Source organism: Pleurodeles waltl, chromosome 11, assembly GCF_031143425.1.
Source record: "Pleurodeles waltl isolate 20211129_DDA chromosome 11, aPleWal1.hap1.20221129, whole genome shotgun sequence".
NCBI classification, from domain to species: Eukaryota; Metazoa; Chordata; class Amphibia; order Caudata; family Salamandridae; genus Pleurodeles; species Pleurodeles waltl.
This window is the reverse complement of record NC_090450.1, coordinates 729,231,817-729,257,326: the sequence shown is the minus strand read 5'-3', so window position 1 is coordinate 729,257,326 and position 25,510 is coordinate 729,231,817. Positions and strand designations below refer to the sequence as shown.

The following is a 25,510-nucleotide window of genomic DNA, read 5'->3' as shown; positions in this document are numbered from 1 at the left end:
TAAAGCCATGTTGGAGGCTGTATTGCCTCAGTGGTTAAAACACTTCTTCTTGGGCGTGGGATTTCACAGACCTGTTGCACTAAGTCGCCTCCCATTCCAAGTTGTCTACTCTTCAGTCAATAGTTTGGTTGTTCAAGCTTCTCTAGGTAAACCGAATCCCAACACAAAATCTACTGGCTTTCTGGATAGTGAGCCCCAATGGCTTGACTCACTATGCCAGTTTATTTTGTGTCCCTTAGTCTAGTCTTTAGCAAATACTTTTTTCAACAAGGTCTATGACCTGTTGAAATTGGTAATGATATGTGTTCTGACCTTCAAATGCTCAGTGAATTTTCAACAAATTGGTGGCTGTGGTGGTGATTTCACTGGAGAGACGGAAGTCTGTGTATTTCTTTACTTGGGGGACTTTCTGCTGTTGTAGGTGGGTGCAGGAAGCTGTCTCTGTATATACTATACCAAAATGATGTATAATGTACACAGAGTCCAGGTTGGGGGGTGGTGTGGAAGAGTGTTTGCTAGATAACAGGTAGGTACACGACTTACAATTCCAGTCTTCGGGGGTTAGGATGTCCACAGGTCGAAGTTTAGGCTGACCCCAAAAGCGTTGACTTCTGGTTTACAATGGAATCCTATGAGGACTGGGATGCTCGGTAGAAAGCGGATTGCAGGTAAGTACCCGCGTTTCCAGGTCAGAGGTCTGGGGGTTTAGGTCCGCACCGGGAAGGCCACAGGTTCACACCAAACATACACCCTTATCGGCACGGGGCGGCCGAGTGCAGGGTGAAAACAGAGAGCTGGGCACCCAATGCTTTTCAATGGGAGGGGCTGGGGGGGGGGGTCACAAAAGATGTGGCAGGCTGGGTCCAGGTGGTCAGTTCTGGGAAACCAAAGGGTGGACAGGCACGAGAGGCGTCAGCTGGAAGTTGCTGGACCGTCTGTTGGATTCCCTCAAGGCCAGGGGGCTGAGTTCTTCTTGGGCGTCGGGAATCGTCATCTGATCCTGTGTTAGTCGGGGGGGGGGGGGCAAGGGGTCTTCCAGATCCAGGCTGCAGGCATCGTTGTGTTTGCCAGGAGGGGGTGGTCAACCCAGGGTGGACTCTAGGTCGGAATCACCTGGGACTAGTCAGCAACCTGGACTTGGGCTGTGGGTGTCGGGTGCAGAGTGGGCAGGCCTCACGAATCGGGGGCAATTCTGGAGTTCTTTTGGAAATTTCTTCTGGGCAGGGCTGCTGTCCTAGAGTTTTTGTTCCTCTGCTGGGCAGGCAGTCCTCTGGGTTTGTAGAGGTTGCTGGTCCTGCAGAATGCGTTGCCTTTTTGGAGCAGGAGTCTTTGAAGCTGCAAACAGGCCGGTAGGGCTGGGGCCAAGTCAGTTGTTGTCTGGAGTCTTTTCTGCTGGGGTTGACTTACCAGTCCTTCTTTCTTCTTCTTGAGGTTGCCAGGAATCTGGTGAGTAAGGTTCAAGGGAGCCCCTAAATACTAGATTTAGGACTATTACAGGGGCCGGGGGCAGTAGCCAAGGGCTGCTAGCCCAGAGGGTGGCTACACCCTTCTTGTGCCCTTTCCTTTTGGTGAGGGAGGCACATATCTATCCCTATTGGTTCCCCTCCTCCAAACCTAGATGGAGGAATCCCCCAAAGTGCGTGGTGAGGGGGGGGAGGGAGGCAGGCAGGGGGCACTTCACCTCTGGGCACCTTGGGGGTGGTGCAAGCTGAAGTGGGTCTTGGTACTGGAGTGGGCATCTCTACTAGCTAGAGAGCCTTAGGGGAATGTAACTGGAGGCCTTGTCCTTCCAGGCTCACCACCAAGTGTTGCGGTTCCTGCAGGGGAGGTGTGAAGCACCTCCACCCAGAGCAGGCTTTATTTCTGACCCCAGAGAGCACAAAGGCTCTCACCCCATGGGGCTGAAACTTGTCTGTTAGTGGCAGGCTGGTACAGACAGATCAGCCTTATATTAAAGGGTTGGGTAGAATACAGGGGGCATCTCTAAGATGTCCTCTGTGCACTGTACAATTAATCCAACTCTGACATCAGTGTGGGTTTATTGCACTAAGAAGTTTGATACCAAACTTCCCAGCCTTCAGTTAAGCCATCATGGAGCTGTGGAGTTCGTAATGAAACTCCCATCCCATGTACTTAATATGGCCACACTGCAGTTACAATGCCTAAGAATGGTCTTAGACACTGTAGGGACATATCGCTCATTCAGCTGTGCCATCACATGTGGTATAGTGCACCCTGCCTGTTTCACTCAGGCCACTGTGATTTGTGGGCATGGCACCCTGCAAGTTTAGCCATGTCGACTTTACCTTTTTCTCCCCACCAGCACACACAATCTGCAATGGCAGTATAGTGAGCATGTGCTTTGTGAGGGGTTCCTTAGGGTGGCACAATACATGCTGAAGCCCTTACAGACCCTCCCTGGTAGGAGCCCTTGGTACCACTGGTACCTTTTACAAGGGACTTAAATGGGTGCCAGGGGTGTGATAATTGTGAAAGCAATGGTACAGTTTAGGGAAAGAACACTGGTGCTGGGACCTGGTTAGTAGGATCACAGCACGCACTCAGTCAAGTTAGCATCAATATCGGGGAAAAATGTGGGCGGGGGAGGTAACCATGCCAAAAGGGGCACCTTCCTACAGTGGGGACCCCTTACTGGTCATGGACAATCTACAAAGCACAAGGACCCATTTACATGACCTAAGCTTCTCCGTCAATACCCAGAAATCCACCTTGTTAACACTAAAACTGAGTTTCATAGAGATAGTTGGATGTTACCTGCATGATAGCTTTTCCTCCTCCTGGTATGCATGTGTTTTTATGTATCACAAACATCGCCTTGGACTGGGCACCTCTGCCTTATGACAAAGACAGTGTAGGAAAGTGAATTATTATGTGGTGTGTTTTTGAGACCTTACCATGTAATCATGTCAACCTTTATCGGGTCCAGTTAGGTTTCTTTAACAAAACCTTTAGCTTAGTCCTGGGTAGCTGTGCCATGGAGCAGTCAGGCTTAAACAAAAGAGCAAGTTTAAAGCCTTTAGAAGTACCAAAACCGTCAAAAGGTAAACACAACACCGCATGATAAAAATCCTACACCAATTATATATGGCTTTCTTTTCAAGGTAAGTAAATCAGTGTAGTCCACTTTTAGGAAATGCAATAAATTGTCGTAATTGGTTTAGCGATTAGTAGCAAACTGTCCTCCATGGTAATTTCTCTTTAGTTGGGACTGGCCTCTGGTTGAGGGTCAGTCAGTTGGGCACCTTATGTCCTAGTAGACAGCTGAGTCCAGCAGTCTGGGACCTGCTGTTAAGGAATACACTCACCACTCTGCATCGCGGCTGGAGCCATGCAGGTTCGCCCACCTGCAGCACCTGCAGCACCTGTAGTGCATTGGGGGAAGTACTTGCCCCAGATCAAGACCCCGCCTGTCTGCACCCACCAGCAGCCAGGCTGGGCTGGGCCATCCCTCTTTCACTCAGGCCACTGTGGAACCATAGTGGAAAGTCCTGAAGGATTGTCACGTAGGTGTGGTGCTTTTGAAAGCTCTTAAACTCCCTTTCACATACTAGCTATGGGGAAATGGAAAACACAGGGCTTAGGCAGCGCAAAGGTCATTCCATTGGCGTCTGTTAACACCCCCTCTATTACAAACTATTTATCATCAGTTATGGAGCTCTAACTCAGAAATCGGTTGGTAGAAGAAAAAGTAGATGCAGTCAGGTGGCATTCCTTGTCAATAGCAGCCGGCCCGCAGTTATCAGCACAGTGTATCATCTCACCACCTTTGGCTGGTGAACCTGCGCCTGGTAAAGCAAAGGCAGTCAGTGCTACGAGTAAGGCCATATTTACGGACACTCAAGTAATTGCGGATATCCAGGAGAATGCTAGTGATCATTTGAAACTGACCATCGGGGAGTTATATGCGAGGGGACAGTGGCTAATTTAATCCAACAGCGAATAGAGACTTTTCCTCTCATTTAGATTCACCACCAACACAAAAAAAGAGCAGATGTAGCAAGCGGATTCCAACTAAGAGGAAGCTACAGTGCAAATCCACAACAACTGGGGGTGCCAATGGACTGTCACAAGTTAACCAGGGGAAAAAAGGGAATGAATTACCTCTAGTGTGGTAGCTCACCTAGATACTCTTTTAAAGATTCCGAATGATGACTTATTCACCAGATTAGACATGTTGGTGCGATCCCTTGGAGAGGGCCTGACAGCAAAAATCGAAGCTGGATGTAAGAAAGTTGTAGCCACTTGTGATTAAGGCCCGCAGTACCACTGGTAAAAACAGACACGAGGTATACTCAGCTGGCTGTAGTGTTGCGGACAGTCTCTACCCTTGGTCGCTTCCCTGCTCAGTCATCCACGCGTCTGGCTCAGAATGTCCAGCTCAGACCGCTGCTTTGAGTTACCCCGCTCTCTGGGAATTCAGAACAACATTATTACTAATACAGAGAGAACAATCGGTGGACTACCATATAGAGAAGGAAAATCAATACAATTGCTGAGGCCAGACCCAAGCAAGATCCCCCATATCTGCCACATCTCCACTTACCACTGGAATCAATGCCCTACATGATCATTCTTAATAACGTTCGACCCTAGCTACAGGGAAGAAAGACCGAGGTAAATTTAAAGCATAAAATTATGCACTGATTGAGGGCTAATGCGTGCTGGGTTAATGAGGGCTAATGCGTGCTTGGTGAATGATCTCTCATATGACCTACTAACAGTAAGAAGAGTGCCAGGAGTAGGTTATTTTACAAAACAATTGGTGGGGAGTGTGCCGTAATTAATTTAGGATCTCCCTTGTGGGGGAGGCACTTACTTCCAGCTTTAAACCGCCTGGCAAACTCTCCCTTCTGAATTAGAGCTTTGCTTTTGTTTTTTTTTCTGTAGACCTTAGCAGGGGCCGCATTCAAGGCAACTAGCAAATTATGAGTAGTGTCCCTGTTTTGCTACCCTGACACACCCTCTTTCACTGAGACTTACTAGTCGTTTCTTGATGCTACTTTCTGTTCAAGAGAATGATTGAGGCCCACAGATTTGCAGTCATTTTAATTCCTCATCACAAAACGTAGACACCACTCCTCCCAGGGTAAGGGTAGGTGACTTGGATGATTCAAAGGATCAATGTCTAAATGTGGTTAGCCCTCCTGATGAAGCAGGTTCTAAGTATACTCTCCATACTATTCTAGAATAGCGCTGGGATTCGTTCATAATTAAGGAATGAAGATTGGTTGGGAATTGTTACTAACTTTTAGGTGATTTGTTTGCAAGAAACTTGGTCATGGGAGAATTTCCTTTTGTACTGTAACCTGGCTGTTTTGGGGAAAGCGATTGGTGGGTTGACTATTTTAATCTTGATTAAATGCAGAAAGGCTGAAGTGAAAATACTGGGTTCTTCCCCCGGTTTCAGTTGTTATTGTTGTCAGGATTGGGCAACAATAATATTTTGACTGGTAACTTCCTTCAAGATACTAATGTGGCAAATATGTTGAACCAGGTGATCTCAAAGGCGAGTAATGCTGGCCATCCCATTTGTATTGTACGGGTATGGGATTTTAACTGTACGAAATGTGAGGTGTGTGGTATAGAAAATAAGGAGGGCAATGGGTTATCACACTTTAAACATTCCCTGTATTTGGAGATTTTGAACAATATTCTGACCACAAAATAGTCTTTTTAATTTACTGTGTAAAGCGCCACCTCCCAAACTTTACAGGAGGAACCAGTTCCAGCACAATATATTTGATGTTATTTGCCAATGATAATAGTTGTATAGTAGTTAATTTTAAAGTAATCCCACATTCTTCCAGCGACTATAATCCCTTAGCCTATTTTGATTTGGATTATGCTCCAGCGGACTCTGATTAACATCAGCCCGCATTACCTTTGATATTAACAAAGGGTGCAGAATAAAATGGGAGCGCATTGATGGAAAATATTTTGAGGGAAAAATTGCTTTCGAAAATTATGAGCCGGTTGATAGGTGTTTATCAGATGAGGCTTTAACACTGTTTTTAGTCTAGGACTTTGGGAGTTCATGTTCTGCTATTTCACATGCCTTAACAGCTCCATACTGTTATCCCACTTCTTCCACTCCCAGGTGGTGTGATACTGCTTGTACTGCATAGGGAACTAAAAATTGCCCTAAAAGCTACCCAAAAAGATAGGGAAGCAATTATCGCCGCCCAAAAGGTCTATAAGGGCACAAGTGTTGCTAGAAAGGTTCATCTTAGAAATGAACAGCGGAAGTAACTGTTTGTTGTGGGACAATCAAGAGATATGAGAAAATTCTGGGAAGTCCTAAATCGGCCAATGTTCAAAGAGGGTTTACAATCTCTGAATTGTCCTAGGTTACATATTTTTCTCTGGTTTTTAACCATTTTATTAAAGCAATGACCTCACAAGAAGAGTACTTGTTTATGGGGAAAGGAAGGCGAATGGCTCTCCAGTTAAGACAGTCTATTTCGGCTACAGAAGTTCAAGATTCTATCAGGTAAGGTAAATGTAGGAATGACCCAGATGAAGTCCCAGTGGACTTGTTTAAAAAAAAATTCATTGCTTGCCAATATTTTTAGAGCTGTTGTTATAGGCCCACTCCCTTCATCCTGGAAAAAGACTAATGTGGCCCCAATATATATATTTTTTTAAAGAGAGCTAGAGCAAACCTGGTATGTTTTAGGCCAATCTCCCTAATAGACTCCACAGTGAAGATACTGGGGAGGGTTCTTTTAGCCCATATTGAAGGATAGGTTTCCTCAAATAATATCCTCTCAGAGGCCCAATATGGTTTCAGACAGGAACTGGGCACGATTGAGCAGTGTCTTAGTTTATCCGGTATGATTGGAAAATACACCAAGTCCATGAAGGGCTCTTTACATCTAGCCTTCATGGACTTGTCAGGTGCTTTTGATACTGTCATCTGTGCCATACTCTGGGACATGTTGGATAACATGGAGGTATCTTTGGCCAGATTTCAGTGGACCACCTCGGTTAAGATCCGGTATGGCCCAGGGGGAGAGTGCATCCTCCTCATAGCATCAACTGAGGGTGTCCGTCAGGGATGTATTTTGGTCCTATTTTGTTTACCAAGAGTGGACACTCGATCCATACCTACACTGCTTTATGTAGATGATGCCGTTATTTTAGCAAGAACAGCAAATATTTTGCAGAAATTCCCTAATGTCTTTGTTAATTTCATGTCTTCCCTGGACTTGTTTCTATTTTGGTCTTCTATTTAATTCACATCTAAATTTGACACCATTGTTGGTGTCAAGGAGTCAACAAACTAACAGCAATAGAAACAGTCTTCCGTTTTGCAGCAAAATTGGGCCATAGGCCTGCCAAAGAACTGATAGCCCTTTTTAATGCTAAATGTCCACATATATTGCTGGAGTGTGGGGGTATGATAGCGATAGCTGCATCAGACTCCAAACTATTGAAAATGATTTCCTTCACAGACTCCTGGTGGTCCCCCAGGGAGCCTCAACGTTTTTTGCCATTCTGAGGTGGGTCTTAAATATTTAGAGGACTGTGGGTTTGACTCTTCTGCTCTTGCGGATAAAAATCTGGCTAACATCCGAACTGGGATTTTTCAGACTTACCTCCAGGATTGCTTGGCCCTGGACAATGCCAAAAACATCCCTTAGCTTTGCTATCTATATAGCAGCTTGATGGGGCTTGAGTTTTTGGAGTTCTATAAGGAACCAACTCAAATCCTGCTATCTGCTAAAGTTTCATTTGACAGCTTATTAAGAACAGACCCAGTCCAAGCGTAGGTGCAAATTCCTATAATCCACCTCTGGTATCTATGGAAGTCGAGGTATTCAACAAGGAGAGGCAACCTTACCTTACTCCTTCTTTTTTTTTTTTTTTTTTTTTTTTTTTTTTTTTTTATCTATAAATTGCAACATTGATTTTATTTGACAAAGACTAGATTGAGTATGGTACATTTCTTGGTTGTGCTCCCAGTGCAAGGAGGATGGGCAGATAATCTTCCCCCATGCCCGCATGATAATATCTCTAGTCAAGGCACCTTGTGCTTTTCTTTTTACTTTTTTAGAGTAAGATTGTTAGTTTCCCTCTGCGTACGTGCAGTTTAAACTTGCATCGAATATTTTAGATTTTTAACTAATTTTGAAACCCCAGAAATTTGCTATGCTGTGTGATGTTTTATTCGAGAAGTGTGTGGACTTGGGGTCATTGCACTTTATTTTTAATGTGTTGAAATATTTTGCTGTATTGAATTATTAAGTAGATGTATTGTATGTTGTTTTTAGGTTTTATTACTTTATGGCTGCGTTAGCCTAATAAAGATCTTTTAAATTTTAACTTGAGTCCAGCAGTCCCGGGAGCACTTTTCTCCTTAACTGCGATCCAACAAAGAACTGGTCCTGATGCTACAGATGCTAAAGAGATGTGGTGAGTGTTGCTGGGGCCACCCTGGTATCCATGAGCGTTTGGGGTCTTCTGTGGCCTCTGGACACGATCTGCAACGTTGTAGCAGTGGTGTCAGTGCAGGTCCGGTCACCACTGCTCAGCTGATCTCTGGTAATAGCAGTCTCTGCGGTTGCTTACAGGAAAGCAAATCTGGACACTTTGGGGGTCAGGATACACTTTGGCTACAGGTCCCACTACTTGAGGACTCCTCAGCAAGGTCAAGACTCCCAGCAGTGAAAGGCGTTCCTGGGCAGCTGAGGTCTCAAAGTACAGCGTTCTTTATCTGTTGGTGGTGCTGAAGCTTAAGAGGACCCTTTTATTTTTATAACACGTATTGTTTGTTTTTTTTCAGAAAGAAAAAAAAATACAGGGTACAACATGGTCATCTCCTTCTCCCCAGCCAGCTACTATGCAGTATTGAACAACGATATAGACAGCACTGACACATTCTGAATGGAAAAGAGGGGGAATGTCTCGACAGGATGCCCCACGGCCTGACACCTACAGTTCGTTTTCGGACCCGGCACCCCAGACAGCCACCCATTTACCCCCCACTCTCTGGAATTTGTTTGGGCAACCTCTTGCCTCATAAACAAGTTTCTCCCGCTGGGCGCACCGGTCTACTCCACGGCGCTATTTGGCCAATGTCGGCGCCACCTCTGCTTTCCACGCTGCCACAATGTCTCTTTTGGCCACCAAACATGCCATGCCTAGGAAGGTTCGGTCTGCTACATTAGACCCCACTCCCTCCATCACCCCCAATAAAAGCGGCAATGGGGCCGTGTTCACCACCACCTGCAGGACCTCGGGGATCTCAGCAACTACCGCCCTCCAGAAGCAATTATCGGGCAGGACCACACCATATGATAGAAGTTGGCATCAGGGCTAGAACACCGGGGACAGTCTCCGTGGGGTCTGAGACCTGCCTTGTGTAACCGAATGGGAGTGAGGTACGCTGTGTGTAGGTAATATGTCTGCAGTGCGCGGAATCGGGAGGCCATAGTCCTTGTCCTAGGGGCCATCAGCGCATCCCTCCAGTCCTCATCTATAGGGCCCAGCCACTCCTCCCACCTCCGACGGAGCCTATCCAAAGGCGGGTCGGTATTGAGCAGTATATCCGCGAAAACACCCCCCACCACCACCACCACCCCGCCCAGGCTCCCCGTCAACACCTTCGCTTCCATTGAACAGAACTCTTGGAGGGCCTCACCCGCCTGGACATGTACTTGCAATGCGTGCCGGAGTTTAAGGTATTTATGAAACAGGGTCATGATAAGTGAAAAGTGTGGTTGAAGCTCTTCAAAGGACCGCATGTGCGACCCCTCCCAGACCTCACCAAGCAGCGAAATTCCAATGAGGTCCCATCTCCGAAACCCCTTCAAGGCCGTGACCTCCCCCAACCATCTCCCATGCCACAACGGGGTCTGCTGGGTGAGGCGGGCCCACCATCCTGTCACCCTCTGGGCCTTACGCCAGCCTGCCAATACTACCCTTGTCACATCCGGGGTTGCCCGGGACAACCATACAGTGCACCAAGCACCTTGGGGAAACCCATCATCTGAAGTTCCAATTGGTACGCTGGATTGACCAGTCACCCCTCCCTCCCCCCCCCCCCTCCAATCCAGTCGTTTACAGGTGAAGGAACTGGGGCAGGATCATCATTTTATAGAGTGCTATTCTGCCCAGTAGGTTAAGGGGCCGGGTCCGCCAGCGCTGAAGATCCTCCTGGACCCTCCGCGTGAGCGGGGAAATGTTGAGCGCCCAGGCCAGCTCCTGCAGCAAGGCCATCTGCACACCCAGGGATTTGAAGCTGTTACGCCTAATAGGGATGTCCTGCTGCCAATCCACAGTCTCTGGAGGGGTGCAGTGGCACCAACACTGACTTGCCGGGATTTAGAATCAAGCCAGAGGCCTCAGAGAAAAGGCCCAAGATCTGCAGTGCCCGAGGGCTGCTGTGGGTTGGGCAGATAAAGAAGCACATCGTCCGCATAGTGTGCCAGTGGGTCTTCCCGCCCTGAGGGCCAAGACCATCCGTCCATCAGGGGGTCCTCCCTCAATAACTTTGCCAATGGCTCTATCGCCAGCGTGAAAAGGAAGTACCAGGCATTCAAACGCCACAACGGGTGCCGAGCAGGGTCGGAGTCTCCCAGACTGATTCGTACCGGTGCATGGTCTGGGACCCCGTGCGGCAGTATCTCCGCCCCAGTGACACTGGAAACATCCAGTGCTGGCATGTAAATGAGGTCGATTCTGGCATGTGTGTGGTGCGCCGCCGACGTGTGAGTGTACTGCCGTGTTCTAGGATGCCATAACCGCCATAGCTCGCCAAGGCTCTCAGCCCAACTCCTCAATCCTGATGCTCGTTGGGAGCGAATTAAGGACACCGGACCAGTAATGTCCAACATGGGGTTCAAAATGTAGTTAAAACCCCCACCCAGGAGGGTCAGCACTGGCGGGAGCCCCAACAATATGTCCCGGAGAGGCAGTAAAAAGCGATCAAACGCCCCAGGCGGGGCGTAGGCGCTCAAGATATTAATCGGTTGCCCCCGGAATGCGCCGGACACCGCAACGTAGCGCCCCTGTGAGTCGGACTGAACAGTAGTTATCACTATGGGGAGGGAACGGTGCAGCAAGACTGCCACCCCTCTGGATCCCCTGGTAAACCCCACGTGGTAGACTGTCGTATCCCCCCGTGTGAGTATGGGGCATTTAGTGCCAAGCAAGTGTATTAAAGACGCTGTCGGCTTGATTTTGTCCAGGAGCCCGTTCACGTTCCATGAGAGAACCTGCATCAAGTGGGGCCGCGCAATAATTAAACTGTGTGTTGCATGTCCGCTAGTGGGCTCGGGAGTGACCAGTTAGGAAAATAGAAAGGGAAAGTGCGGCAACAGCTAAACCACAGTAGCACGTCACAAAACTTAAGTAACACTGCAGCCCCCAACTGCCCCCCTCCCCATACTTCCACCCTTGAAGCATCTGTCACCCAAAAACCCAACCAGAACTTATGGGGCAAATGGCCCAACATCAATGTAAAATCATGCGGTGGACCCCTCCATTCAGTCGGATCGTCTGCAATCAAGCCCCCACCAATCCGCATCAACCCTAACCAGGATGGATGCACCCTACTCGGGTTCACCAGTCCACGAGCACACTATCGCTCATTCTCATGAGATTGCAGGAGTCTGACTGAGGCGATCCTCTTCCTCCACTCGTGCGGGCCCCCTGACCCTGGGGGTGCCCAGGGGACCCTCTCCAGCCGGGCGACCGGAATCTCGCTGCGAGTCTAGATCAACTGGGCTACCCGGGCCGCTCCTCCTCCTGTGACGGGTCCTGGTGCGTCTGCGTCCTCCCCGCGTGCCCGCATGGGCAGCAGGGCCAAGAGCCGGGGAGCCCCTCCCAGTCCGGAGGAGGCCCCTTTCGAGCCGCGCGGCCCTCCTCAGTTTACCAGTCCCATGCCGCCTCAGGTGACTCAAAGAAGGACCTCCTGTCCATGAGGACCTTCAGTTGGCCAGGGAATAGAAGAAGGTATGTAAGCTGCATCGACCTGAGTTTTTGTTCAACATGTTCATATGAGCGGCGCCTGGCCTGGACATCCCGAGTGTAGTCAGGGAAGACAAGGATCCTATGATTTTCCTATCTGAGGTGCAGGCACAGCCTGGCCTCTCTGATGATGATGATGTCTTGGTCTTTAAGGTACAAGAATCGCGCGATTATCGGTCTTCTAGGCCCGCCAGGCGTGGGCCTGGGCGCAAGCGCCCTGTGCACCCATTCAATTGCAAACCAGGGGGAGAGGCGCTGCTCAGGCATCCAGGACCTAATGCACCTCTCCAAGAACTCAAGCGCCTGGTCCGCCTCCGACCTCCTCGGGGAAGCCAACAAAGCAGAGGTTGTTGCGCCTGAAGCGGTTCTCTGCGTCTTCGGCCCGGCTGTGCAGTTCACCCATGTGGGTCAGCAACTGAGCCACTTTAGTTTTAAGATCTGTGATTTCATCCTCCGCTTGGGAGACTCTGCCTTTCACCGCTGTGATCCGACCCACAGCAGTCCGGAGGTCCTCTCGTAACAACCCCACATCCTCGCGTACTTCACCAATCTTAGTTTCCACTACTAGTTGCGAGGACTGGATAGCTTGGAGGATAGTGCTCACACCATCAGGTGTCAACCCCCCCAGATGCCAAGTCTCCCACATTCTGGGTGGGTGTTTGCGTGGTGTACTGATCAATCCGCTGCTGGGACGCCGGCGGCTGTCTGCTTGCTCTGTCCTTCCCCATTTTGCCTCAGCTGGCTGACCCAAGGCCGCGCCCTGTGCCGTGCGTCCCCTTCTCAGGGCTGCCGCAGTTAGCCTCACACGGCACCACACTGCAGAGGAAATAAGCATGAGAGGGAAGGGGGGAGGCGGGGAAGTGCTCCTTTCGCTTGAGGCACCGCCTACCACACCCTGCGTACCTTGTCCTCCGTCCAGGGGTGCCTATGACGGCCCCCAACAGCTACTCTGGGCCAGGGCGCAGCCCGACAGGCCGCCAGTCCTTGCCATGAGAGTCCTAGCGCACACCCTCCGGGGCGGGCCCAGGACCCGTGGGCAGCCAGGCCCGATCCTCCTCCGCTCAGTTCTGTCCCCGCTCGGCGCTCTCCTGAGCGCTCCCCATCCCAGCCCCCAATCCGGGTTCCGTGACTTCACTGCCCCATCACGAGCAGGCCAAACCTCCACCGCTTCGCCGTCACTGTCCAGGCCGCGAGCCTGGCATCCACCGCCTCACCCACCTCCACACGGCTCACCGTCCTCCGGGCCATGCCGTTCGTCGGGCTCTTCATTTGGGGCACGCCGCAGCCATGAACTAATCTGGCAAGGTGGAACACTGGCCACCACCGCACCTCCACTTTCCAGGCCGTGGCCTCTCTCGGCACCAGGGGCCGGCCCAGCCCAGTTGTGGCCCCAGCACGCCTAGTCTCCGCGGGTGTTCATTCCGCCCAGCACGGCGGCGCTCACTTCACTACTCTGCTCTCCGCTCCGGGTGCCCTGGGCTGCCACACCTCCAAGGGCCTGCCCCCGCCCGGGCCACTGCACTGCACCCCTCTGTCGGCCCCTCTTCCCACCGCGGCCGACCTGGCTCCAGGCGGCTCCTCTCTCGCTCCACTGCAGCACTTATGGAGCTCGGGCCGCAGCCCTAGGCTTGCCCCTCGTCTCTGGGGCTGCTGGATAGAACTTGAGACGCAGGATGGCGGGGGCTATATGGGCAGATGACTGAGGGGTCCGGAGCACTCCGAGTGCGACCGCCATCTTGATGCCCGAACCCACGCCCCCCGCAAGAGGACCCTTTTCATAACAGTAACCCGAAGGACCTGGGTAGCTAATAATATGTAACAACAATGGTCCAACCGGAAAAATCAACGGGTAAAGTATGAATAAATCAACTTACCCCCAAAACACTTTATTTTTTTTTCTTCCCAAAACCACCCATAAACCTTTAGGGATGGGAATAGATACTCTTTCTTACAACATGGGAGAGAACGTTCATAGGGCACTGGGGGGGGGACACAAGTTAGCACAGAAAGTACACCCTCAGCAGCACGGGGGCGGCCGGGTGCAGTGTGCAAACACACGTCAGGTTTGTAATAGGTTTCAATGGGAGACCAAGGGGTCTCTTCAGCGATGCAGGCAAGAGGGGGGGGGGGCTCCTCGGGGTAGCCATCACCTGGGCAAGGGAGAGGGCCTCCTGGGGGTCACTCCTGCACTGGAGTTCCGATCCTTCAGGTCCTGGGGGCTGCGGGTGCAGGGTCTTTTCCAGGCGTCGGGATCTGAGAGTCAGGCAGTCGCGGTCAGGTGGAGCCTCGGGATTCCCTCTACAGGCGTCGCTGTGGGGGCTCAGGGGGGACAACTTTGGTTACTCACAGTCTCGGAGTTGCCGGAGGGTCCTACCTGAAGTGTTGTTTCTCCACCAGTCGAGTCGGGGTCGCCGGGTGCAGGGTTGCAAGTCTCACGCTTCTGGCGGGAAACGCTGTTGCCTTTAAGTTGCTCCTTTGGAAACAAAGTTGCAGTCTTGGGTGAACAGGGCCGCTGTTCTCGGGAGGTTCTCGGGAGTTTCTTGGTCCTTTTAGAGCAGGGCAGTCCTCTGAGGAGTCAGAAGTCGCTGGTCCTGGGGAAAGCGTCGCTGGAGCAGTTTTTTCAGAAGGGGGGGAAGACAGGCCGGTAGAGCTGGGGCCAAAGCAGTTGGTGTCTCCGTCTTCTCTGCAGGGTTTTTCAGCTCAGCAGTCCTCTTCTTCTTAGGTTGCAGGAATCTGAGTTCCTTGTTCAGGGGAGCCCTTAAATACTAAATTTAAGGGCGTATTTAGGTCTGGGGGTTAGTAGCCAATGGCTACTAGCCCTGAGGGTGGGTACACCCTCTTTGTGCCTCCTCCCAAGGGGAGGGGGTCACATTCCTATCCCTATTGGGGGAATCCTCCATCTGCAAGATGGAGGATTTCTAAAAGTTAGTCACCTCAGCTCAGGACACCTTAGGGGCTGTCCTGACTGGCCAGTGACTCCTCCTTGTTATTCTCATTATTTCCTCCGGCCTTGCCGCCAAAAGTGGGGCCGTGGCCGGAGGGGGCGGGCAACTCCACTAGCTGGAGTGCCCTGTGGTGCTGGAACAAAGGGGGTGAGCCTTTGAGGCTCACCGCCAGGTGTTACCGCTCCTGCCTGGGGGAGGTGATAGCATCTCCACCCAGTGCAGGCTTTGTTACTAGCCACAGAGTGACAAAGGCACTCTCCCCATGTGGCCAGCAACATGTCTCGAGTGTGGCAGGCTGCTAGAACCAGTCAGCTTACACGGGTAGTTGGTTAAGGTTTCAGGGGGCACCTCTAAGGTGCCCTCTGGGGTGTATTTTACAATAACATGTACACTGGCATCAGTGTGCATTTATTGTGCTGAGAAGTTTGATACCAAACTTCCCAGTTTTCAGTGTAGCCATTATGGTGCTGTGGAGTTCGTGTTTGACAGACTCCCAGACCATATACTCTTATGGCTACCCTGCACTTACAATGTCTATGGTTTTGTTTAGACACTGTAGGGGCACAGTGCTCATGCACTGGTGCCCTCACCTATGGTATAGTGCACCCTGCCTTAGGGCTGTAAGGCCTGCTAGAGGGGTGACTTATCTATACTGCATAGGCAGTGTGAGGTTGGCATGGCACCCTGAGGGGAGTGCCATGTCGACTTACTCGTTTTGTCCTCACCAGCACACACAAGCTGGCAAGCAGTGTGTCTGTGCTGAGTGAGGGGTCTCCAGGGTGGCATAAGACATTCTGCAGCCCTTAGAGACCTTTCCTGGCATCAGGGCCCTTGGTACCAGGGGTACCAGTTACAAGGGACTTACCTGGATGCCAGGGTGTGCCAATTGTGTAAACAAAGGTACAGGTTAGGGAAAGAACACTGGTGCTGGGGCCTGGTTAGCAGGCCTCAGCACACTTTCAAATCAAAACATAGCATCAGCTAAGGCAAAAAGTCAGGGGGTAACCATGCCAAGGAGGCATTTCCTTACAATAGTGTTGGCAAAATTGCCCCCTCTAGGGTTCATACTGACCTTCTCAATCACTAGCCAGCGAATGTTATCAACAGGGTGGTTCAAGGCCGTGAAGTGCTCCACCAGTGGTGTCCCCTCGCCCTTGCATCTAATCCTACTGCAGTGTTGGAGGATGCACACTTTTATGTTTTGTCTTGTTTGTCCCACACACAAAAGCCTACAGGGCCACTTAATCACATAAATGACATCCACACTATTGCAATTAGTGTGTCACCTCGGAGTATATGTGTGATTCTTTTTTTTTTTTTTAATGATTAAAAGTCTTGGTTTCAATGGTTAGACCACATGCTTTGCAACTCCCACATTTAAAATGCCCTATCACTTGGGGCGAGTTCCATAGTGTGTTAATAGAAAATGATGGTGGTGTCCCCTTAAAGAGCTCACAACATAATCTTTGATGTTTTCACCTCTCCTAAAGAGTGTATAGTAAGCTCATTAGTCTTAATTTCATTGGACACTATGGTTCTTGCTGCAGTGAAGATGACAATTTCGAGTTTTCACTGTCATGATATGTAAAGTTTAAAATCAACATGTCCTGTCTTTTTGATATTGGGCACCCAGCCTTCTGGGCTACTAAGGCTTGCCTTAGGAGTGACTCGCATGTATTAAGAAGGATGGTCTGAGCATGGCAAGTGGGGTCTTCTGCTATGTCGAGCTTGGCAGTTCAAAAGCCACTCAACACCTTGCAATGGCAGACCAGGTGCCAGGTTTTCACCTTATCACTGTGGTGGTGGAACATTTAAGTACTGCAGTCCACTAGTGACACCTTAAATTACTAGCCCTGATTACCTCTTGTATCATGGACTAGGGACTTATGGGTCAGTTAAATATGCCTGTAAGGTATTAGTCAATTGTACACAGACTTTGAGGAGTCATAGCACATCCACTGGGGCCTGGACAGCAGGACCCTGTGCACTACACAGTCAAAAAACTGGCTAAGTTCAGTTAACAAAAAAAAAGGGGGAGGTGGTGACCCTGCAAAAAGGACAGTGTCCACACACAGCCAATGTGATTTGTGGGGTAGCTAGTATCTAGCAGTGAGAGTGGACAGTTCTTGCATCACGATGCAGCAGCATAGGATTGGCGATATTTATTTAGGGCACAAGTATGATATTTGATTCAGGTTCTGATTTTGATTCTGGAAGTCCACTGCCTGCTGCTCTTGAAAGTTTCATGCGTTATGTTGGTGCTGGACACCAGATGACGAATGATTGTCCTTAATTAATGCATGAGATGACAGTAGCTTAATGTGAGGATGGATGCTTTGATAGATCTCAGATTGGGGAAGCAGTTTCAGATCTACTGTATTCTGCACTTCTCTCTGAAAAGCTCTTGGGGTGGGTGGTTTAGCTTTTTGCAAAACTAAATAGACATTTTGATCCGTGAACAATACCTTTTAATGTGCATAAGGATCGTGTGGTACTATGTTGTGCTCAGCTTAAGTTTGTATGTGCTTATAGGATGTTTAGGAAGTCTGTTTATGAACTACAAAACCAGAGTTTAATGTTGATCCTGCTTTGCACATGTCATGAGTTTCATATAAATAAGGTCAATAGGTTTGAAGTGTAGGCTTGAAAAAGCATTTTCTTATAAGGAATTGATAGACAACAGCAAATGCATTGTCAAAATAACCTATTGTACACACTGGAGAATTGGAGCTAATTAATGCATGGTAAAAATATTTCCCAATCCTAAATTGATGGCTTGCCCCTTGATCCACCGTAGCACCTTTCTCTACCTTCTGTGAAGGCAGCCTTAAGATAGTGGAAGCCTATGTTTGTCTGGTTTGCGTGAACTCTTCAAGGTCCGAGGATTTTCTCATGCATGGGAGTGGCCGAATGTCACTCTCCTGAGCAAACTACTGGCCTCAGTATGGAATTTGGGTTCTCTTCTTTAGAATTACTGCTTTGCTGATTCCGTATAAGGCTTGCCTCTCCACCGTCACTGATCATGGGGCTAATCCAAGACATTTTTTTACCCAGGATTGCTGAATTAACTTTAGTGTTTCAAATAGGCATATTTTGCTAATGGTCCCATATGTTTGTGTTGACGTCAGGATTCATATTTGGTCTCTTAACTCCTAAGGCACTTAAATATTTTGGGACCAAAACATTAGTTAGGATGATTGTGTATTAATCAAAGGCTGCAATATAGCGCATAATGATGAGTCAGATGATACTTCATTATTAGGACAGGTAGGCTGAATATATCTGACCTAGAAGCGGCATGATCCGGAGTTGAGCTTTGTAGCTCAATTCTTGCTTTGCTTACAAAGAAACAAAACTGAAAATGTCTTGTGTAGTTATTCTTCTAGATGAATCAAAGCGTGCAATTTTTTTTTTTTTGCTAGAGTTTTTCTTTCACTGTTACCAGTCTTCTTACATACTGCTGTGTAGAATATTTAGGTGTACTCTGGGATTCATCTTATTTAGTTTATTGGCTGTGTATTTATGATATACAAGTGTATCCTAGTGTGCAACTTGATTATCTGTGTCTGTGCTGTAGTCATTATCTTCTCAATAGAATCTGACCTCTGAGCTAATTTGAATATACCTCCTAGCTCTTCATGATCGACTTTGGGGGCTCTCATCTGATGGAAATAACTGTCTTTGCAGAAAATCACCACTAAGAATGCTTTCGGCCTTCACTTAATCGACTATATGGCTGATATCCTGAAACAGAAAGACTCTGAACTCACTAATTTCAAGGTGAGTTGCTTAAGTGCTGAATATTTTGTTTGCCTCACACAATCGCATTTGGGGAATGGTGTATTTTCACAACACCTGATCCCTTGATTTGTCAGAATTTAGAATAAGTGTACATAACTGATAGTTACATGCACTATATGAACATTACAAACGTCCACAGGTTGACCTTCTGACTTTCCTCTGTCTTATGTCCCTTTCAAAATTCAGACCTTTTTGCTTTTGTTTTCCTTCCATATGTACTGCTACACCTCTCAATGCTCTTCTGTGTCCTCACAGTCTCCCATTGTTTGCTTTCTTGAGCTGCATTTGCTGTCCTTGTTCTCCATAATGGGCGCGTCTTTCATTTTACATTCCTGCCCTCTGACACAGGTGCAGTCATTAGAGACTACCTACATAACTCTTTTGTTACGACCTTTTTGTTTACCAGATTGCGGCTGGCACGTTGGACGCCAGTGCGAAGATCTATGCAGTGCGAGTGGATGCCGTACATGCTGATGTGTACAGGGTGCTCGGTGGTTTGGGCACGGAATCTCAGGTTCCAGGGGAGTCTGATCTAGTAAATGGAGGTAATGTTACTTTCAGCAGCAGCAAAGAGGCAGTGTGTGAACCATAAACCACTGTCTGCTGCTTTAGTTTCTGTGGGCAGTGGGAGTCCACTCTGCCACTCCTTTTAGGTTTTACAAACCAAGAGACTCTTCACTTTGATCACAAAAAAGGACTGAACAACCTCTCCTAGGCCTGTGTTTTCTTTCGTCACTGAGATGCTCAAACTTGTAGTCTGTATACTCACAGGTGCCTGTATGTTAATTTTTGCAGTTACCATTGTATTAAACCACCAAACAGATAGTTTGAATTTAATATATATTTTCTTCTGACTTGTTGTTCAGGTATCGTTTAAGAGGCGGTTCAAACCTCCTAATTTACACATGCTTCTGAACCTGCCAATAGTGGATGTATTATTATCAATAATCTTATAGTGCCATTTACAAGGGAAATCTTTGTCAAGCAAGGTCTTGACCCTTTCGACTGATTAATTTGCCTGTTTTCTCCTAAACATTTATAGATTTTGCCATTACTTTGCAGCTGTTGAACAGAGATAAATGAATTCTGATTCTAATCTTTTTTTCTGATGAAACCTTTCTTAACGGAATTGTCTGAAAGATGGATGCTAAATTTTGTCCGTTTTGGGTCTGTAAAGATCCTAAAAAATGGTAACGCTTCATACGGCAAAAGTTAGGTTTATTCAAATACTGGTTGTAGGAAGTTGGCTCTGTATATACTATCTCAAAGTAAGAGATAGTGTGCAGAGTCCAGGGGTTCCCCTTAAAGGTAAGATAGTGGCAAAATTAGATAATTCTAATGCTCTATTTTGTGGTAGTGTGGTCGAGCAGTTGGCTTATCAGAGGGTAGTGTTAAGCATTTGTTGTACACACACAGGCAATAAATGAGGAACACACACTCAAAGACTTAACTCCAGGCCAATAGTTTTTATATAGAAAAATATATTTTCTTAATTTATTTTTAGAACCCCAAGTTCAAGATTTGAAGTAAAAACATAAAATGCAAGGTACTCCACACAGGTAAGTTAGGAACTTTTGAATTAGAGCAATTTCATACACAGTTTTAGGAAAAATTGAAAAAGCTATTTTAAAAGTGGACACAGTGAAAAAAATCAACAGTTCCTGGGGGAGGTAAGTAATGGTTAGTTTGCCAGGTAAGTAAGACACTTACAAGTCTGAGTTCCTGCGCATAGGCAGCCCATCTTTAGGGGTTCAAAGCAACCTCAAAGTTACCACACCAGCAGCTCCGGGCCAGTCAGGTGTAGAGGTCCAAGAGTTGCCCAAAACACATAGGTGCCTATGAAGAACAGGGGTGCTCCCGTTCCAGTCTGCCTACAGGTAAGTTCCTGCGTCTTCAGAGGGCAGACCAGGTTGGGTTTTGTAGTGCACTGGGGGGGGGAGGGACCACAAGTAGGCACACAAAACACAGCCTCAGTGGCACAGGGGCGGTAGGGTGCAGTGTGCAAGCAGGCGTTGGGTTTGTAATTGAAATCAATGGAGGGACCTGGGGGTCATTCTAGCTGTGCAGGCAGGGCACAGGGGGTCTTCTTGGGCCAGCCACAGTCTGGGCTAGGCAGAGGGTCGCCTGAGGGTCACTCCTGCACTGAGGTTTGGTTCCTTCTGGTCCTGGGGGCTGCGGGTGCAGTGCTTGGTCCAGGGGGCGGGTCCCTTGTTACAGGCAGTCGGCGGAGCTTCTGGATTCTCTCTGCATGCATCGCTGTGGGGGGGTCGCCTCGGGCTACTCACAAGGTCGTAGTCGCCTGGGAGTCCTCCCTGTTGTGTTGGTTCTCTGGAGCTTGAGCTGGGGGTGTCGGGTGCAGAGGATGAAGTCTCTCGCTTCCGGCGCGAAGAGTGAGTTCTTTAAAAGTTGCTTCTTTGTTGCCAAAGATGTTGCTGCTGTTGAGCCACTGCTCACTGGAGTTTCTTGGTCCTTTGGCTCAGGGCAGTCCTCTGAGGCTTCAGAGGTCGCTGGTCCCTGTCTGATGCGTTGCTGTTGCAGATTTCTTCGAGTCGGGAGACAGATCGGTAGGGCTGGGGCAAAAGCAGTTGTCGTCTCCGTCTCTGCAGGGCTTTCAGGTCAGCAGTCCATCTTCTTGTTTCAGGTTGCAGGAATCAGATTTCCTGGGTTCTGGGGAGCCCCTAAGTACTACATTTAGGGGTGTGTGTGTGTGTAGGTCTGGGGGCAGTAGCCAATGGCTACTGTCCTGGAGGGTGGCTACACCCTCTTTGTGCCTCCTCCCTGAGGGGAGGGGGGCATATCTCTAATCCTATTGGGGAATTCTCCAATCTCAAGATGGAGGATTTCTGAAGGCAGGGGTCACCTCAGCTCAGGACACCTTAGGGGCTGTCCTGACTGGTGGGTGACTCCTCCTTGTTTTTCTCATTATCTCCTCCAGCCTTGCCGCCAAAAGTGGGGGCAGTGGCCGAAAAGGTGGGCATCTCCACTAGCTGGGATGCCCTGGGGCGCTGTAACAAAAGAGGTGAGCCTTTGAGGCTCACTGCCAGTTGTTACAGTTCCTACAGAAAATAACAACTGAAAAAGAAAAATATTGAAATTGAGGTGAAAAAACCCAGCAATTTTTCTCTACGTTTTACCCTGTAACTTTTTCCAGCAATGTCAGATTTTTGAAAGCAATATACCATTACGTCTGCTGGACTCATCTGGTTGTGTGGATATATAGGGCTTGTAGGTTAATCAAGAACCCTAGGTACCCAGAGCCAATAAATGAGCTGCACCCTGCAGTGCGTTTTCATTCTATACCGGGTATACAGCAATTCATTTGCTGAAATATAAAGAGTGTAAAATAGCTATCAAGAAAACCTTTGTATTTCCAAAATGGGCACAAGATAAGGTGTTGAGGAGCAGTGGTTATTTGCACATCTCTGAATTCCGGGGTGACCATACTAGCATGTGAATTACAGGGCATTTCTCAAATAGATGTCTTTTTTACACACTCTTATATTTGGAAGGAAAAAATGTAGAGAAAGACAAGAGGCAATAACACTTGTTTTGCTAATCTTTGTTCCCCCCAAGTCTCCCGATAAAAATGATACCTCACTTGTGTGGGTAGGCCTAGCGCCCGCAACAGCAAATGCCCCAAAACGCAACGTGGACACATCACATTTTTTGAAAGAAAACAGTGCCTACCTGTGGATTTTGGCCTCTAGCTCAGCCGGCACCTGGGGAAACCTAGCAAACCAGCGCATTTTCGAAAACTAGAGACCTAGGGGAATCCAAGATGGGGTGACTTGTGGGGCTCTGACCAGGATCTGTTACCCAGAATCCTTTGCAAACCTCAAAATTTGGCTAAAAAAACACATTTTCCTCACATTTTGGTGACGGAAAGTTCTGGAATCAGAGAGGAGCCACAAATTTCCTTCCACCCAGCGTTCCCCCAATTCTCCCGATAAAAATGATACCTCACTTGTGTGGGTGGGCCAGGTGCCTGCAACAGAATAAGGCCAAAAATTAGTAGAGATAGAGGGGATAGCACAGCGAGTTGATAAGGACATATTCTTCTTTTATACATCTTTAGGCAGACTCTGCTTTGGGGACCCACACAAGTGAGGTGTCATTTTACTTGGGAGACTGAAGGGAACGCTGGGGAGTAGGAATTTTGTGCTGGAGCGGTGATTGTACAAACAAAAGTCAGGAAAATATGCTTTTTTAAGGAAATGTTGCAGTTTGCAGAGGCGTCTGGGTAAGAAAATGTTGGGGGATCCACGCAAGCCACATCTCCCTGCACTCCTTGGGGTGTCTAGTTCTAAAAAAATGTCTGGGTTTGGTAGGTTTCCCTAGATGAAGGCCGCACCCAGGACCAAAAACATAGGTGGACCCCCCACCCCCCAAACACATGTAGTTATGTAATATATCATTTTGATGTGTCCACATAAGTCTGTGATGTGCCAAACACTAAAATTGTGAAAAGAAACGCACTTAGGTTATGTGAAACAGACCCCTCACCCACCAACCAAGTTGGTGGCATGCTTCATCATCAGGGTCCCACCTGAGACACCTAGCGTGTCTCAAGTGTGCTGCGACTCCTGATTACAGCGGAGCAGGTTTTGTCATTTGTACCACACATAATGGTTGGATTTGGCACGAGGGTGAGTGATGGTTCAGTAGATCAAATTTTATTAACAAGAGATTTCACAAAAGTGAAATACACTGGTAATAACTGAAAGGCCAAAAAACTGAACCAATGACTCCCAGCTCGTGAGCTGTAAAGCCATGACAAGGCACCAACCGCTTTACAGTCCATTCACATACCTTTCATACATGACATGCACAAGACCATTCACGCCGCCAGCCACGGGCCCAGCACATTACAAACTCGCATCAACAGACAGAGCCAGTCAAGGGCCCATCACTTTCATACGCCCACATGCCTGATACAGCAATCACACCAGGCGATGAGTGTGTGGACTGGCGTTTGGCTGGCACCGCCAGCCAAGCGCCACCCCATGCACACCGCCAGCCAAGCGCCACCCCACGCACACTGCCAGCCAAACGCCACCCCACGCACACCGGCATCACTTTTTTTTGTTGTTTAGAAACAACAACGAAACCACTAATTATAAAATAAGCACAAAACTACAAACACAAAACCTCTAACTAAATACATGACAGTGATGCCAACCGTGAAACATTTAAAAATATAAAACAGACAGTTTACGCTCATGGTACTTCCCAAAAGTTTTTTCTTGTGTGGTAACTTCTAAAACAGCTGGGCACACACAGCCCAGGCTTTGAAGGGCATTTGGGGCAGTACATCCGGCTTTCCCTCCGGATTAATCTCCGGGCACATACTCTACATTTCTTTGTGGGCAAGTCTCTTTTGGGAGTGGGAGGAATGTGATCTGGAAAGTGCTGATCTTTCAATCTAGCCACATCCTCCACCACTTCTACTCTAGGAACTCTTGCCTGTTCCACCACAATAAGGCTTTCTATCACCGACTCCTGAAATTTAACAAATTTCATCCTTGACTCAGGTGAACAATCCTTGAATACAATAAAAGCATTAAAAGTTGCCAAATGAAATAAATGTAGGGCCAACTTTTATACCACACGTAAGACTTACGAAGGGCAGTGTAAGGTTCCAACCTCTGATCTACTCTATCAACACCACCCATGTGCCTATTGTAGTCCAAAATGCACGCAGGTTTGCGCACTTCCGCAACCTGACCCCAAACAGTCACAGGGGAAGTACTCTCATCATGGATGGTAGACAGCCTGTACACATCCCTCCTGTCTGAGAATTTCAGAGCTAGCAGCTCATTATTCTGCAAGGCACTGCACTGTCCCCTCAAGTTTTTTTACAGACAAGCTCCCTTGGATAGCCTTTCCGGTTAGAACGGATTGTGCCACAAGCAACAGTGTCCACTCTAAACAACTCCTTGAACAACTGCACTCCAGTGTAGAAATTATCTACGTACAAATGGTGACCTTTGTTAAACAGCGGTCTACCAAGTTCCCACACAATTTTTTCGCTAACTCCAAAAGTGGCCGGACAACCAGGAGGGTCAATACTGGAATCCCTACCAGTGTAGACCCGGAAATTATATACACATCCTATAGTGCTTTCTGACAGCATATACAATTTAATCCCATACTGTGCCCTCTTACTAGGAATGTACTGCTTAAAAACTAAACACCCCTTGAAAAGGACCAAAGACTCGTCCACACTTATCTCTTTGCCTGGAACATAGACCTCTGAAAACCGATCCACAAAATGATCAAGGACAGGCCTAATCTTAAAAAGACGGTCACAATCAGGGTGATCTCGTGGCAAGGCTAAAGCATTGTCTACAAAATGCAGCATAGGAAGAAGAAGCAAATACCGATTACGTGTCATAGTTGCAGGAAATCTAGCCGTTGCCATCAAGGGACTAGTAGACCAATAAGAAGCCAGTGACTGCTTCCTGATCAACCCCATCAAAAAAGTCAAACCTAAAAACTTTTTCATCTCTTCCAGATATGTGGGAACCCACTGAGTAGCTCTAGACTGAGGCTTAAGTCTGGCAGCGTTGTCCCGCAAATACTGCTCTGCATACAAATTAGTCTGCTCCACAATCTCTTCCAAAAATACATCGTCCATAAACAAGTGAAAGAAACGGACAGGCAAAAAGTTTTCCGTATTAACTCTACACCCTGGGAGACCAGTAAGTGCAGGTAACTGTAGCTGCTCCATGTTTGGGGCAATCCAGGTGTCAGGTCTTCTAATGGGAAAC

The 25,510-nt window shown here is 48.2% G+C and overlaps 1 protein-coding gene across 2 annotated transcripts in view; it reads left to right on the top strand.

Moving 5' to 3' along the window:
- NCAPH (non-SMC condensin I complex subunit H) overlaps positions 1–25,510 on the top strand; it is a 209,811-nt gene that overhangs the window by 24,710 nt on the left and 159,591 nt on the right. For both annotated transcript variants that reach the window (XM_069214413.1, XM_069214414.1), the window contains exons 4-5: positions 18,627–18,719; positions 19,147–19,285. In XM_069214413.1, coding sequence (XP_069070514.1) covers positions 18,627–18,719; positions 19,147–19,285 — 232 coding nt within the window. The remainder of the gene's footprint in view (positions 1–18,626; positions 18,720–19,146; positions 19,286–25,510) is intronic.